At 39.6% G+C, this 14,125-nt stretch overlaps 1 protein-coding gene across 2 annotated transcripts in view; it reads left to right on the plus strand.

The window, feature by feature from the left end:
- Positions 1–14,125, plus strand: part of CSMD1 (CUB and Sushi multiple domains 1) — a 1,833,881-nt gene that overhangs the window by 1,517,612 nt on the left and 302,144 nt on the right. For both annotated transcript variants that reach the window (XM_023630572.2, XM_023630573.2), the window contains exons 24-25: positions 11,186–11,377; positions 11,839–11,965. In XM_023630572.2, the coding sequence (XP_023486340.1) occupies positions 11,186–11,377; positions 11,839–11,965 (319 nt within the window). The remainder of the gene's footprint in view (positions 1–11,185; positions 11,378–11,838; positions 11,966–14,125) is intronic.

Consider the following 14,125-nt stretch of genomic DNA (forward strand, 5'->3'; position numbering starts at 1 on the left):
GACACTTGGCAACTGCAGAGGGGCCAGCCGAAGGAAGTGAATTTGAGGATGGGCTTGGTCTGGTACATTATTTCAGAAGTAGTCAGTGGTCCCTCCACCTCTTCTTATCCTTCATCCCCTCCAACCAGTCCTGTGTCCCCGGGCCCCCTGGTCATCTGATGACAACATTCTCAGCCTCTCTCCCAGGGGTGCTCTTTCATTCATCAATCGTCCTGATTCTCACACTTTAGACACTTTAGACATTGTCCAGTATGAACTCCATTGCCTTCCTTTTGTAGTGTTTTTTGGTTTTGGCAAAGAGTAGAAAGACTAACTGAAGAGAGGATGCACAGTGCTCCAGGACTCAGGACTCTGTCGCTGGTGCAGCTGGGATGACCTCTTGAGGATTAGTGTGAGGTCCACTGGGTTGTGGGTAAATGTGACGTGTTTTTTCATCCAGTGTGGACAACCTTTCGGAGAAAAGAAAATGTAACAGTTATTTTATGAGCAAAGAAGAATTAAATCCCCCATGGGGCTTTTCAAAATGATTTCCATTCATTATTTATTACCTTTTTGGCAAAATCAAGAGAATCTTCCTTAGCAAATGAGGAGATGCATAACACTATCTCTTACGTAGTTTGTCAGAGCGCGTCTTCGTTGGTTCCCATATTGCTGTTCCCGGTGAGAGTAGCTGAGGAGTCGAGACGGGAAGTTCCCCTCAAGACTAGACTGGAGGAGGGAGAGGGGCCCCTTCAAAGAGAACCCACTCTGTGCCAGGAATCCTCTCCTTTCAAGGCTTGTTTCTCATTCAGCTCACTTCTTCACTTCCTCCTGCCTCGGCTCACTCAGTTTGCCTTCTGCCTCCCTGAACCAGAGCCTGAGCATTTTTTGTCTTAAACTGCTTGGCCTGCGTGCTACTAAGAGGAGCCTGACTTTCTCTGGCTGCCACATTTTATTTCGACTGTGACAAAACTCTCCAGTATGTCTTGCTTAGGATCCTAATTTTCTATTTTCTACAATTATTTTCAGGACTAAAGGAGATAGCATAGACAAAAGTACCCAGTGCCTTCATGGCAGTGAGTGTGTGTCTGTAAATTCTGTCCCACGTTCATGATCATCTTCATGGAAACACACATCTGAATCCAGTGCCCAGTCCATTCATGTGCGTCCTAAGAAAGTAGCAGACACTTGAGATCGCTGGGTAAAAACAGCAAATTAGTCGCAGCTTGCATTTCTCTATTAAAGCAAAAGAAAAAATTTTAATGTGTTGTCATTCTGGATATTTTCATATAAATGCAAACAAACATCATTGAATTTTAAATGATAGAAATTAAAATTATATGCTGAGAAGCCTATACCACTAATAAATGCTTTAAAAATAACTCATTTGTCTTCCTAATTTCCCTCCACACATTTTCCCCACCATTTTCATTTAGTGGATCTAGTTTTTCTTAAGCAAGATGGTAAAAAAAAAAAATCTGAAATGTTTCTACCATTGAAAATAATTGTATAATTCACTTGGTAGGAATGCTCAAGTTTCTTTAAAAAAATCGTTGTTGAAAATGTGTCTTGGTATTTAAAAAATATGTCATTGTGTTGCAATATAATTGAAATGTATTTCAATTATGGTATTTGTGATAGATACAATGGTAGAGTCTTTCACTTGCCACTTTGTCTAGATGTTGGCTCTATATTGATACTTATTTTCTCAAACTATCAAAATCTGTATTCAATCTAGTTTTAATTAGATTGAATTAATTTCTACCTGTTTTTATGTAACTATATTAAATTAGATAAGTATATATTGTAAAGGATTGTCAGTTCTTCTTACCTGTGCATTTGGCCATAGAGATTTTTCAGGACATCAAACTCCTATGGCCAAATTTGAAAGAATCAACAATAGTTAACCAGTTAAGTAGTTAACTAGTTAGTTAATAGTTAACTAGTTATTAAATTAATAGTTAATTTAACAATAGTTAAATCAGAAGCTTGGAATAGTCAAGGTATTTTAAACAATTAGTGGGTAGTCAGAGTTTAAAATAAAAGCATCTTGAGTTTTATTTTTTTTAGACATATTATTCCTAGACAAACAAACATACATTTAAAGAGAGGAAGTTACTTCGTAAATTATGCTGCATAGAAGAAAAATAAAAACTACCTTCCGTCTTGCAATACATTCTTAAAAGAATCAAATTATATTCTACATGGTTAAATGCTATATATGGTTTGCTGAACTCATTTCATTGTACTTCTGGATGTCCCTTCCTGTAAATATATATATGTATGCATGTTTGTTTGTTTTCATGTGTAAAACTGAAAGAAGCATCCACAAGCAAGCATGACGTGTTATTTGCGGCCACCTGTGCGCCCCTTGGAAAGTCCAGGTGGCTCATTTAGAAGCAGCCATATTTTGTACTGTGTGGCTGCCTATAAATGGGTTGCCCTGTACTAGCATCCTGCTTTCACAGAAACCCTGCGAAAGGACGTAAGGGAGACGCCAGCTGGGTGAACTCTTCCCATTGCCACCTGAAACGAACATGTTTGTTCATTCTGTTCTCTTAAGCACTTATTGGTGTAGTAACAGTGCTTGCAATTAAGCCCTGAGCCCCAAAGGGCAAGGCTCTGCCTGTGTGTTGAAATACCATCCAGCATCATGTGAGACATACTGTATATTAGGTGCTTCAGAAGTGTGTGTTGAATAATGAATGGATGTCCCTTTAAGATGTATGGTGTTAGCTATTGTATGTTATTTTTGTTCCTATACAGATTGTGAGCTCCTGGTGGGCCAGGACTGAGATTAATTTTATATTTTCAACATCTAACAAAATATCTGAAACACAGTAGGCACTTTACAAATACATGTTAACTAAATGATTTAATTAGTGAAATAATGCTCTAGTTAGGATAATAATATATTCCAGATATATATTCTCAACTGGATTATTTAAATCACCTTTTTTCTTTTTCACTTTAATGCCCGTTAATATATCGGGTCAAAAAAGGAAGACATTGTACTAGGAAATTTTACTCTTTCTATATTTTTTCAATAAAATGAAATATTAATAGACTAAGCTACTATATATAAATTACTAGCTTCATCATCAGGTAGAAATCATAATTAAAAATAGATTTTAGGAAAATAATATTAATAGCTTACATTTAAAATTAGAGTAACAATTTTTTATGTCAAAAAACTGTTTTAAGCAAAAAAACTGTTCTAAGCAAAAAATGTTTTTTGCTTAGAAATAAAGTGTATAAAAGACATGGATAATCTGAACATATAGAGTACCATTGCCAGACAAATGTTAATATTAACCAGATAACTGTAGTCTCATTCTATATGATAGAAATCATCCTTACAAAAGTTTATAGAAGTTCCTATTTTAAAAAAGTATTCTGTGTTCCTCCTACTATATACCAACAATATAAAAAGAAGCGAATACAACAAAATACAGAAATAATTGGTAAGAAATAAGAAATCTATAAGAAAATAGAGACCCAGAACAACAGAGAATAGGCATGTGCGTATGTTATGAATGTGTCGATGTTGACCCAAATTTTACTTATCCACATTTCTATTGGTTGGGTACTCAGTACAATCTGTTGCTATTGTTACTATGTCTTGGTTCTCCGTTGGACAGGATGCTTTGTAAGGCCTGATATTTTCTTGTTCCATGCCCCCAGAATGTTCAAAGCATGTTTAGTTTTAATTATTTCAGAGAAGACGTTGTCGATAAAGGATTTTCTTGTTTTCCTGGATTACTGCACTGGATCTGTAATGAGGCGACACTAGTATTATGAGTTGATGATGCTTCTGTTCTCTCCCCTACTCCTCTCACATGAGTTCTGTTCCTTCTCTGTCTTCTCTCCTCATCACAGACCGTCTCTCTGCTGCCTCCACTTGTCTCTCAAGCTCCATCTGCGTGATGAAATGGTGGTGTGCTTCATACACGCACATAATCTTACCTCATCCACTATCCCATATCCCACTACTACAGCCTAATTTTTCACACTAAATAAATACCTTTTCAGTTTTTCTGCTTTTTTTCTCAGTCCAATCCATATTCCATTTTGCTACTTATTGTGTTTCTGAAATGCAAAGATATTTGTGTCAATTCCATGTGCAAACACCTTTGTTTCTCTCCACCCCACTGCATACTGAATAGGTCTCAACTCCCTGGGGCTGAAGGCTAATCCATCCTTTCCATTCTTGCCTGTAGCTTCACCTGTCTCCCCTTCAATCCTATCCCCACTCCACCGCCACATGCTTAAAACAAAGCTCCAGCAAGTGCAAATGCCACCTGAAATGGTTCTGCACTCTCAGGACCTCAGATTTCTTCCAAATTCCCATGCATTTGTAGACTTTATCTGGAGTGTTCTCCTCTGGTTTTATAATGACCAAATGCCTACTATCCTTCTAGACCAACTCAAATTTTACCCCCTCTACAGAGCTGTGCTGCACCCCTCCTGCTTGCTTTTGTGTCTCTCAATCTTCACAGGAACCTTTACTGTAGCATTTATCAGATTGTTTTAAAAATATTTGTTTTCCTACCTGTGTAATTAACTAGACCTTGGGAGATGGGAGACTCATTTAAATCAGTTCTATTCACAGTACCTAAGTCCCTGCCTCAGAAGAGATAATAAATACGATTTGAAAGTTTAGACACTGCACTGATTATAAGTTCTTACCACAGTGTGTGAGTTAGAACCGTATTCCCCAAGTGGATGTGTTTAAAAACTGATTCGGAGTAAAACAGCTTCAGCCCATCCATTTCCAAGCCCTCATGTAGGTGCCTGATCTTGATCTTGCTCCTAGTTGCCCAACACTCAGCTTCAAATACCCTCAACACGGACAAGTGAGTGTGTGGCATTATAGATCCGTGAGAAGGTGGGTGATCTGAATTCTTTCAAGAGACTTCTCAGAACTGATAGTAACAATCTGAATCATGGGGTAGCTGTGTGCAAGAACAGAGTGTATTCAACATTAAAGTTTTGTTTGGATTTATATAGTAATATATTTAGTTTACAAACTATTTCAAGATCGACTGCTGGAATCCTGAGCTGTGATGACCTTGCTTTATGATATCTTAGTAACTTATTTGATGAAAATCAAGATGGTCCAGAAAAATAAGTGATTTCTTTGGTTATCTGAGTTTCATTCTAGACTTTTACAGGCTTTCGATGTTCCAGTCTGGAACTCAGAAGTTCACTTTTCTGTTTAAACATTATCACCATCCTGTTGCCTGATGCTGTTTTTGAGAAATTCAAAGCATCTTTCCATAAGGGCTGCTCACATAATAGTAAAATAAGAGCAACAATAATAAAACAACATATGAGGAAAAGAAATGGATTAAATGAAAAAAACTGTAGCTGACCAAAAAAATCGATTTGAAAACAATGACAGCTATAGCTAAAATACAAATAGATGTATAATTTAACAGGTAATAATTTAAAAATCAAACACACACACCTCACTCAGAGTTTCGTTCTTGAATAATGAGGGTTGTGTTTAAAAACACAGGTTGATTAACATTTCAGGAAATCCACTATTAATGAACTTTACTTCTCAAATGAACCATAAAAATAAGTTTAGCAGTGATCTCCTCTTGAACTACCCTCCTTTCTAGATGACTGCAGATAAAGAGAGTTGGTAGAGAATATTAAAGTGTTCAGGGTGGCTCTCCTTTTTACTGAATGCAAATGTGAAAGCACTGTTTTTCTGTGACTGTTTTTTTTTTTTTTGCACATGGCAACCTTTCTTAGGTTACTAAGGAAATCTTTACCAAAAAGTACATTATCCAAATTGAAATAAATCTTAGGTAAAGTTATGAGATAATAGGTTTCTGTAAGCGTTTGAAGTTTGTTCAGTTGTCGATAGAGAAGATATCAGAGATTTGTCAATGACAGTTGTGTTCTCAGAGCTCAGCTGAGTGTGAAGGCACCTGCTCAAGAGTCGCTTAGATTGAGGCTGAAGAGCTCCCATCACTGCCCTCCTTCTGGTCCACCCTGGACGCACACGATGGATGAGATCTGGAGCAGCTTCTCTCTGCACACTAGTGATTCATGTGGAAGATAAGAACTGGTCCAGATACCTAAGCCTTAGATGGAAGTCTCTCATAACACCAATATTTTGTTAGATGTTAAAGAGATAAAGGATTTAATCCTTAAAGCTATTAAGACTGGGCAATTACTGCAAAAGATATGAAGTAATAATTTTCATCAGCCTGACATTTGTTGAAAGTATCTTTGCTGCTTATATGACTTAAGCAGGAATAACTGAAAACCAGAAAGAAATGGAATTACTGAATAGAGTCAAGCAATAATTGCAACTCTTAATGGCTAATACATTGATACAAATAACTCGATTTAATCTTTTTTAAAGGTTCTATAGCATAAAGAAAATATAGAGTCAGTATTTGCACACTGATTACTTGCAGGCTGTTGGCTTTAAGATAGAAAAGGGTAACCTCTCTATGTTTTTAAGTCATCATTCTTTAGCAATCCTAAGACTGATTATTCTAAAGTCTTTTAGATTTAAATTAAATGGAAATACCTCTTCTTTGAGGAATATCTTTGTAGATCTAAGTATAAAATGTTACGAGTTTTGGAGATATTTTTAATAAACTGTAGGAAAATGCATTCCTGAAATAGACGTAGAATCAACATCATAGAATTTTATACTGCCATTTCAAAATTCTGCTGTTATCCATCAGTTCAACTTATTTTACCAATGTTTAAAAGCAGTGTGGAAACTTTTAGGAGACACGGATAATATTCCTCCTTAACCACATAGCGAGCAAAACTCAACTGAAATGAATCTCATCAATTTGTGGGGAGAGAAACAGCAGAGTGGGTTACATATCTGGTGCACGTGGAGAGACTGAGAGTCCAAGAGTCAAATTGGAAGAGAAATCTTGGGTTTCTAGAGATGTTTCCCTAGTCCTTTCAAGATGTTGGTCAATGCTACTTTCAATGCTTCCTCTGGGTACAAGCGTCTATGATCCACCTGTAACTGTGTATGAATTATTAAATCATGTGAGAAGCTTTGAGCGAACAAAGCTCTCCTCAGTGGATTGAAATTTGGAAAACTGAATTCTGGAACATCCAAACACTTTTCAGCTTTCTGACAGGGAAGGAGAATACATTTCAGATAATGGCATTGGGTAGGCCTCGGGGCTTCAGAAACTTAGAAATCAAGGGTAGGACTTTTACAGAATACTAATAAATTTCATAATGCCATCGAGGATTTAAATGATCTTTTGAAAAAACAATAGAAGGCATCACAAGAAAAAAAGCACAGCTGTAGTGGAAAGAGTAACTAGTCTATCATAAATAACTTGGCTTAACTCGTCTTCATGACATGATACTGTTAAAAAAAAGACAGCTTTTGAGACTGAGTGATAGAAAAATCAATTAGACAGATATTTCTCTAAGAAATTCAAGCCAAATAAGGTTTAGTACACATTTTTGTTGGTGCTTCTCTATTTGTTTGCTTGTTTGTTTTTTATTTTTTTAAATTTATTTATTTACTTTTTTGGTAAGGAAGATTGGCCCTGAGCTAATGTCTGTTGCCAATCTTCCTCATTTTGCTTGAGGAAGATTGTCACTGAGCTAACATCTGTGCCAGTCTTCCTCTATTTTGTATGTGGGACGCTGTCAGAGCGTGGCTTAAAGAGCGGTGTGTAGGACCACACTCAAGATCCAAAACTGTGAACCCAGGGCCACCAAAGCAGAGTGCATGAATTTAACCACTACAGCTAGCCCCAGCTTGTTTTTTAATCCTTCTTCTGAAAAGGTTTTAGTGCAAGTTTTGAGGCAAAGGAAGATGTTTCTTCAAAGCTACGTTTAATATACATGTATTTTTGGATTTTAGAACTTGGGTTATGTATTACATTGAAGACCTTAAAAGCAATGCCCTTTGAACAAAGAGGGATGATCTGAAGAACACCTAAGCATTAATATCCCTGAGCCATCTGTGGAGCCGATGACTATGAGCTAATGAGGCTGTGCATAAGTGACACAGGAAAATCAATGCCGTTGCTTTATCAACACAGCCATCAATCTCCAGCGAGGACAATCTTTTATGACAAAAGTCTTCTGTGTAACCAGGAAATAACTTATCGCCAGCATGAAAGGTCTTGGACGTGTTGGCTGGACCATTTCTTCGTCCAGGCCCTCACCGTCCTCAGCAGCCATGTGCGTTTCAGAGCTTCGTTTATGAGAATCAGGTGGAATAGGCCAGCTTTTCCCCATCCTAAGTCTCATTACCACCTCTGCTAAATGCAGATAAATCATCTAATTCTTTCAGTGTTGTTTACATCAAGCTTTAACAACCTAATCTCCACTTTTATATTTAAAACTCTCCACTTTTTAAATATTTATTCATTCAACAAGTACTTTTATAAAATTAAAACATCCAGGGGCTGGCCCAGTGGCACAGTGCGCACCTTCTGCTTTGGCGGCTGGGGTTTGCCAGTTCGGATCCCAGGTGTGGACGTGGCACTGCTTACCAAGCCATGCTGTAGCAGGCATCCCACATATAAAGTAGAGGAAGATGGGCATGGATGTTGGCTCAGGGCCAGTCTTCCTCAGCAACAGAGGAGGATTGGCAGCAGTTAGCTCAGGGCTAATCTTCCTCAAAAAAATAAAAAGAAAGAAAAATCCAGATTTCTGGTGCTCCTTAAAAAATGGGAAACTGGGATCACACACAGTATGAATTTCAGCAGGACAGCAGGTCATCACTGGGCAGCTGTCATGCACAGGCCTCGCTCTTCAGTGATGGCCACACATGGCCCTGTTAGCATTTGAGGCGGTCATCTCTCCTACAGATGTTTAGTTTACCAGGATCTGGTTCTAACGGTCCAAACAATGGGGACGGATGTTGACTCTTTTGTTCATTTTTTTTTTTTTAATTGGCACCTGAGCTAACATCTGTAGCCAATCTTCTTTTTTTTTTCTTCTTCTTCTTCCCAAAGCCCCCCAGTAGTACATAGATGTATATTTTTAGTTGTAGGTCCTTCTGGTTGTGCTATGTGGGATGCCACCTCAGCATGGCCTGATGATTGGTGCTAGGTCCACGCCCAGGATCTGAACTGGAGAAACCCTGGGCCATGGAAGCAGAGTGCACAAACCCAACCACTTGGCCACGGGACTGGCCCCTGTTCAGAATTTTTACACCTGGATTTTGTTTGTCTACTGCATGTTTCCAATTTTATGTTACACTGGCATTTGATATTCAGATACCTAATTTGAATTCAGAATAGTGAAACATTTTGAATCACTGTTTATTATTGTTAGTGGAGCCGTACTCCAAGTGTGGCCAGTGAAAACCATCGACACCTCGCTGGTCATCCTGGGCTGGGTCAGTGGGTGTGCTCCCTGTTCCTGTGCTTTAAGACACTGCTCAGAGGCTCTCCCTTCCAACCCCAAAACCAAGTAAAACAAGAACAACAAAGGCTTCAGTTTCATTTTTCTCCTGTAAAAGGAGAAGCTAAGGCTAAATAATCTGTAAGGCGTTTTGCAAGGCGTGTGACCACAGTTGTTTGTCATACATGAATTCAACAACTTCATTCTGACTGTTTCCCCTACGGTCTTGGCAGCATGTGGTCAGGCTAGGGAAGTCAAATATTCCCCCGAGTCCTGAAACTATGTGTAAGTGGGGTCCTTTCTCTTAATTCTGACTTCCCATTTGTGGTGATTTAAAATATCATTTTGTTTTGCACTAGAATTGATATATTTTTTTTTTTTTTGCTGAGGAAGATTAGCCCTGAGCCAACATCTGTGCCAGTCTTCCTCCACTTTATATGTGAGTTGCTGCCCCAGCATGGCTGATGAGTGGTGTAGGTCTGTGCCTGGGATCTGAACCTGCAAATACAGGCTGCTGGAGTGGAGCTCACTAAACCCAACCGCTGCTCCATGGGGCCAGCCACAAGAATTGATATAGTTTTGTGTTCTTTCCTTCTGGCCATCTTGAATTAAAATTATTTACATTTCTTAAATAGATCAGAGTTATTGTAAGTCACAGTTCATAAAGACCTATACTTGGTAGATAGAAACTTGTAAGAATGAAACTTTTCTTAGCAGCTGAGTATAAATTATCAAATATGTGCTCTTTTCTCTCCCTGTACAAAGTTGCAGAACTCCATCTGGATTATGTTGCGATCATCAGGGTTACGTGGTACTGTGAACTTAAGGATTTATTTTCCTCAATGGAAGCCATCTCAAAGTGCAAGTTTGACAGGCAGACTTAGCAAAATTCAGACATTCAGTATCTATTTTAAGAAAGGGAAGAAGTCAAAGTCCGGTGGAAAGAGATGTAAACAGCCCAGGTGGCACCGCTAGTACCCAGTTCTACTTTTTTAAATGGTCAATATTTGCATTGTGATGCAAAGAGAGAAATATGTTAGTGTAGGACTTCCTTCACAGATGGCCTTAAAATATTGCCTCCCGTCAAAGCAGCATACAGCTCTCCATCCTGCAGAAGCTAAATCTTCATTTCCATCATCTATTTCTTTGAGCTTAAGAGCTGGGGTTGACGAAGTCATTGTGATGATTCATTCTTGGAGTTTGTGCTGTGTGTGGAGTTACTCAGGAGCCTCCTAACTGTGTGCCGCAGGAGGGTGGCAGGGGGTAACGCACCAGCCCCTGTCTTCTGTGAGCAGGAACAACTTCTTAATGTCCCATGAAGCTTATGATCTTGGAGTCTTAGAGGAAGTTGGCATGAAGGTGGGTGGTTCTTGACGATGGGCTCAAGTGAGCTCTGCTGATAGAGACCCTGAAAAGTACCCTGTTGGCATTGATGGGTGACCTCTCCTTCTGGAAGGTGCCCAGCGGTGACAGAGAGGAACCATGGAGACAGCACAGGCTTACAGTTTAGTCCACGGAAGCTTTGAGGCTTCCTGGAGAATCCCGCATGCTGGCTGGAGACACAGCTCAGCAGATGACAATTCTCTTTGGAACAAAGATTCCCCTTAAAAATATAAATAGATCAGAACCAGTAAAGTGATCAAACCTCAATAAACGATAAATAGTTGACAAATAAACCCAATCAAGACCCACATTTGTTTTCCCCTTTTTATAACGCAATCTTTGTTTCTTTCCTACACTTCAAGGACCCTTTGCCAGCCTAGTCTATTTCATTGTGATTTTGACACTAGCACACATTCTGCTGTTACTTCTGCTCATTCTTTCCCCTCCTTTCTCTTAGGTTTCGACCTTGTAAAATGTGAGGACCCCGGAATCCCTAACTATGGCTACAGGATCCGCGATGAAGGCCACTTCACTGACACTATGGTCCTGTACAGTTGTAACCCAGGGTACGCCATGCACGGCAGCAACACGCTGACCTGTCTGAGCGGCGACCGGAGGGTGTGGGACAAGCCACTGCCTTCCTGTGTAGGTGAGTTGGGAAGTGGCTTCGATTACTGTGCAGCATCATTCATGCCCGAGAGCCTGAGCTCCATGGCTCTGGGCTGAATTTTTCTGGAAAAGGGTAGGATTTCTACCACGCTCTCTCCATCGTGGGTTTTTACGTATTCCTAAGATGTGTGTGTGTTATTTTTTTCAGGTCTGAAAGGCAGATTTCCTAGTTCTATTTTATTGAGACTATAGGCACAGAATTATTATTAGAATAATAACACGAGAGTTTTGTTGTTTTATACTCTCAGCTTTAGTTACATAGACAATAACGCCCTTCCATCAGGGAACAAGTGAAGGAAAGAAATGATGGAGGCAGATAGATGTGTGTGATTTTTTTCCTGTGTATATAGCGCAGACATGATGGTTTTTATTTTTAAAGTAGTTACACAGAGACCCATGGCACCTGGAGTAAACTTCCTGCTGTCTCTGTCCCTCTTGCAGCTGAGTGTGGTGGTCAGATCCACGCGGCCACTTCAGGGCGCATCCTGTCTCCTGGCTACCCAGCCCCCTACGACAACAACCTCCACTGCACGTGGATCATAGAGGCAGACCAGGGAAAGACCATCAGGTACTCGTGTTGCTTGGGTTTTAAGGACTTGAGAACGTGGCGTGTCCTCTATTCTTGTTGTCAAGATGGTAGTACCTCTGTTATCCATGACTGGATTAAGTTTCTGAGATAAAGAAGAAAATGTAAAGGTGGGGATAAATTTTCCCTTGGCTCACATGCTTCCTGGGGCACTCCTCTGAGAGCACATGTTAAGCCATCTTTAATAAAGATAAAAAGGAAGTAAGTGCATCAGTTAGCTTGTGCTGCATAAGAAACTGCCCCCCAAAACTTAGTTGCTTCAAGCAGTTATTTATCTGCTTGCGACTTTGCGGATTTCTTGGGCAGTTCTGACCTGGGCAAGTTTGGCTGGGGCAGAGGCCCAGGATGGCCTCGCTCAGGTGTGTGGGCCTTAGCTGGATGGTTGGGAAGGCTGGGGCTGCTCCACACTGCGTTTCTGTTCCTTCAGTAGGCTAGTCATGGTGGAAAGTTCCCAGCAGCAAGAGATGACAAACTTTTCAAACTTCTGCTTGCCTTACATTTGCTGATATGCCATTTCCTAAAGCAAATCTCACAGGCAAGATAAGGTTTGAAGAAATATACTCCACCCCACTGGGAAGAGAAGGAGAGATATTGAAAAGGGGCTTGCATACAGGGGTGGGAGGAAAGTGTGTTAATTTTGTAATATACCAAAGTAAATTTGAAGTATTCCAATCTAAAGTTACACATATAAAAGAAAATCATTGAAAGTTGTAGAAAATTGTGCGAACACTTCAACAGAAAGTGTTGTTTTATCTCAATTGATAATTCTAAGTTACTGTAGTAAGTTTTTTATACCAATAAGTAAACCAACAGAAACTAAGCTTTTTAAAGTACGTTCTCCGTGTTCTAGTTGAAAGGCTGTGGGAGAAACCACAGTACATAAAGCAAAAAGTAGTTTCAAAACACGTTGCTCTTTAATTATAGTTCTTGGTGAACAAGAAGAGAACACACAGTCCTTAGCAATACTTGAAATCTCTCTATTCTCCTGTCAGAACTCTCCTCTTTCGTTGTAGTTCTTCTGGACACTCTGCAAAATTTATTTTTTCACACCCCCGCCCCACCCCGGCAGCCCTAATGCCTGTGTCTGATCCTTTTGCTGCCCGCCTGCCCCCCACCCCCAGCGCTGTGATGCTCTTGTGCCCACTCAAGACAAATGAATCTGACAAACTCAACTCTTTCTTTAAATACGTGAAGAAGCTGACAGAAAGCAAGAGGTGAAAGCCAGAAGCCTCTTTCTGAGGCAATAGAGTGGAAGAAAACCTTCATAAACTGGTGATTTTTGTCCTTATTCACAACAAGCACCCTTGAAAACTTAGTAATGTTTATTAAACAGATACCATAGATTCGTTGTATTACAGCTTTATAACTTAGGAAGAATGAAGTGGGATGAAGTGGAGCGGAGGTGCATGTTCTATTCCACGATGCTCTGCTTCTCTTCCTGTGACGTCCATCCTCTCTGAAATTCACCAGTCTTTCTTTTAATTTAATCACATTAACATCTGGGGAGTGAATTAAACTAGCACGGCACAAACCATTGCCGCTTTCAAACCCTACTTAAGAAAGATTCTCACCGTGTGAGAAAAACAAGGGAAAGAACTTAAAGCATGTATATAATGCAAAAATATTATTTTATAATACCTCACTTAAAAATTAATTGGTGATTGGGGCCGGCCAGGTGGCACAGCGGTTAAGTTCACATGTTCTGCTTCTCAGTGGCCCGGGCTTTGCCAGTTTGGATCCCAGGTGTGGACATGGCACCACTTGGCAAAAGCCGTGCTGTGGTAGGCATCCCACGTATAAAGAAGAGGAAGATGGACGTGGATGTTAGCTCAGGGCCAGGCTTCCTCAGCAAAAAAGAGGAGGACTGGCAGTAGTTAGCTCAGGGCTAATCTTCCTCAAAAGAAAAAAAGATAAATGATTAATTTGATAGTTATTGATCTATTGGGACAAAACTAAGGTATATTTCAGTAGCAGAATATAAGATTCTGTATTCTTCATGAAAATCAATGCAGTCACTTTTCCATTGAAGTAAATCAAATTAACTATTAGTTCTTAACTTCAAATTCCTGAATGCTTAATCTCAGTAATATAAAAGCCAATACGATGGTTTTGATTTTGAAAAATCCTAGGAATCATCTGTGA

The sequence above is a fragment of the Equus caballus genome, chromosome 27 (assembly GCF_041296265.1).
Source record: "Equus caballus isolate H_3958 breed thoroughbred chromosome 27, TB-T2T, whole genome shotgun sequence".
Classification (NCBI taxonomy): Eukaryota; Metazoa; Chordata; class Mammalia; order Perissodactyla; family Equidae; genus Equus; species Equus caballus.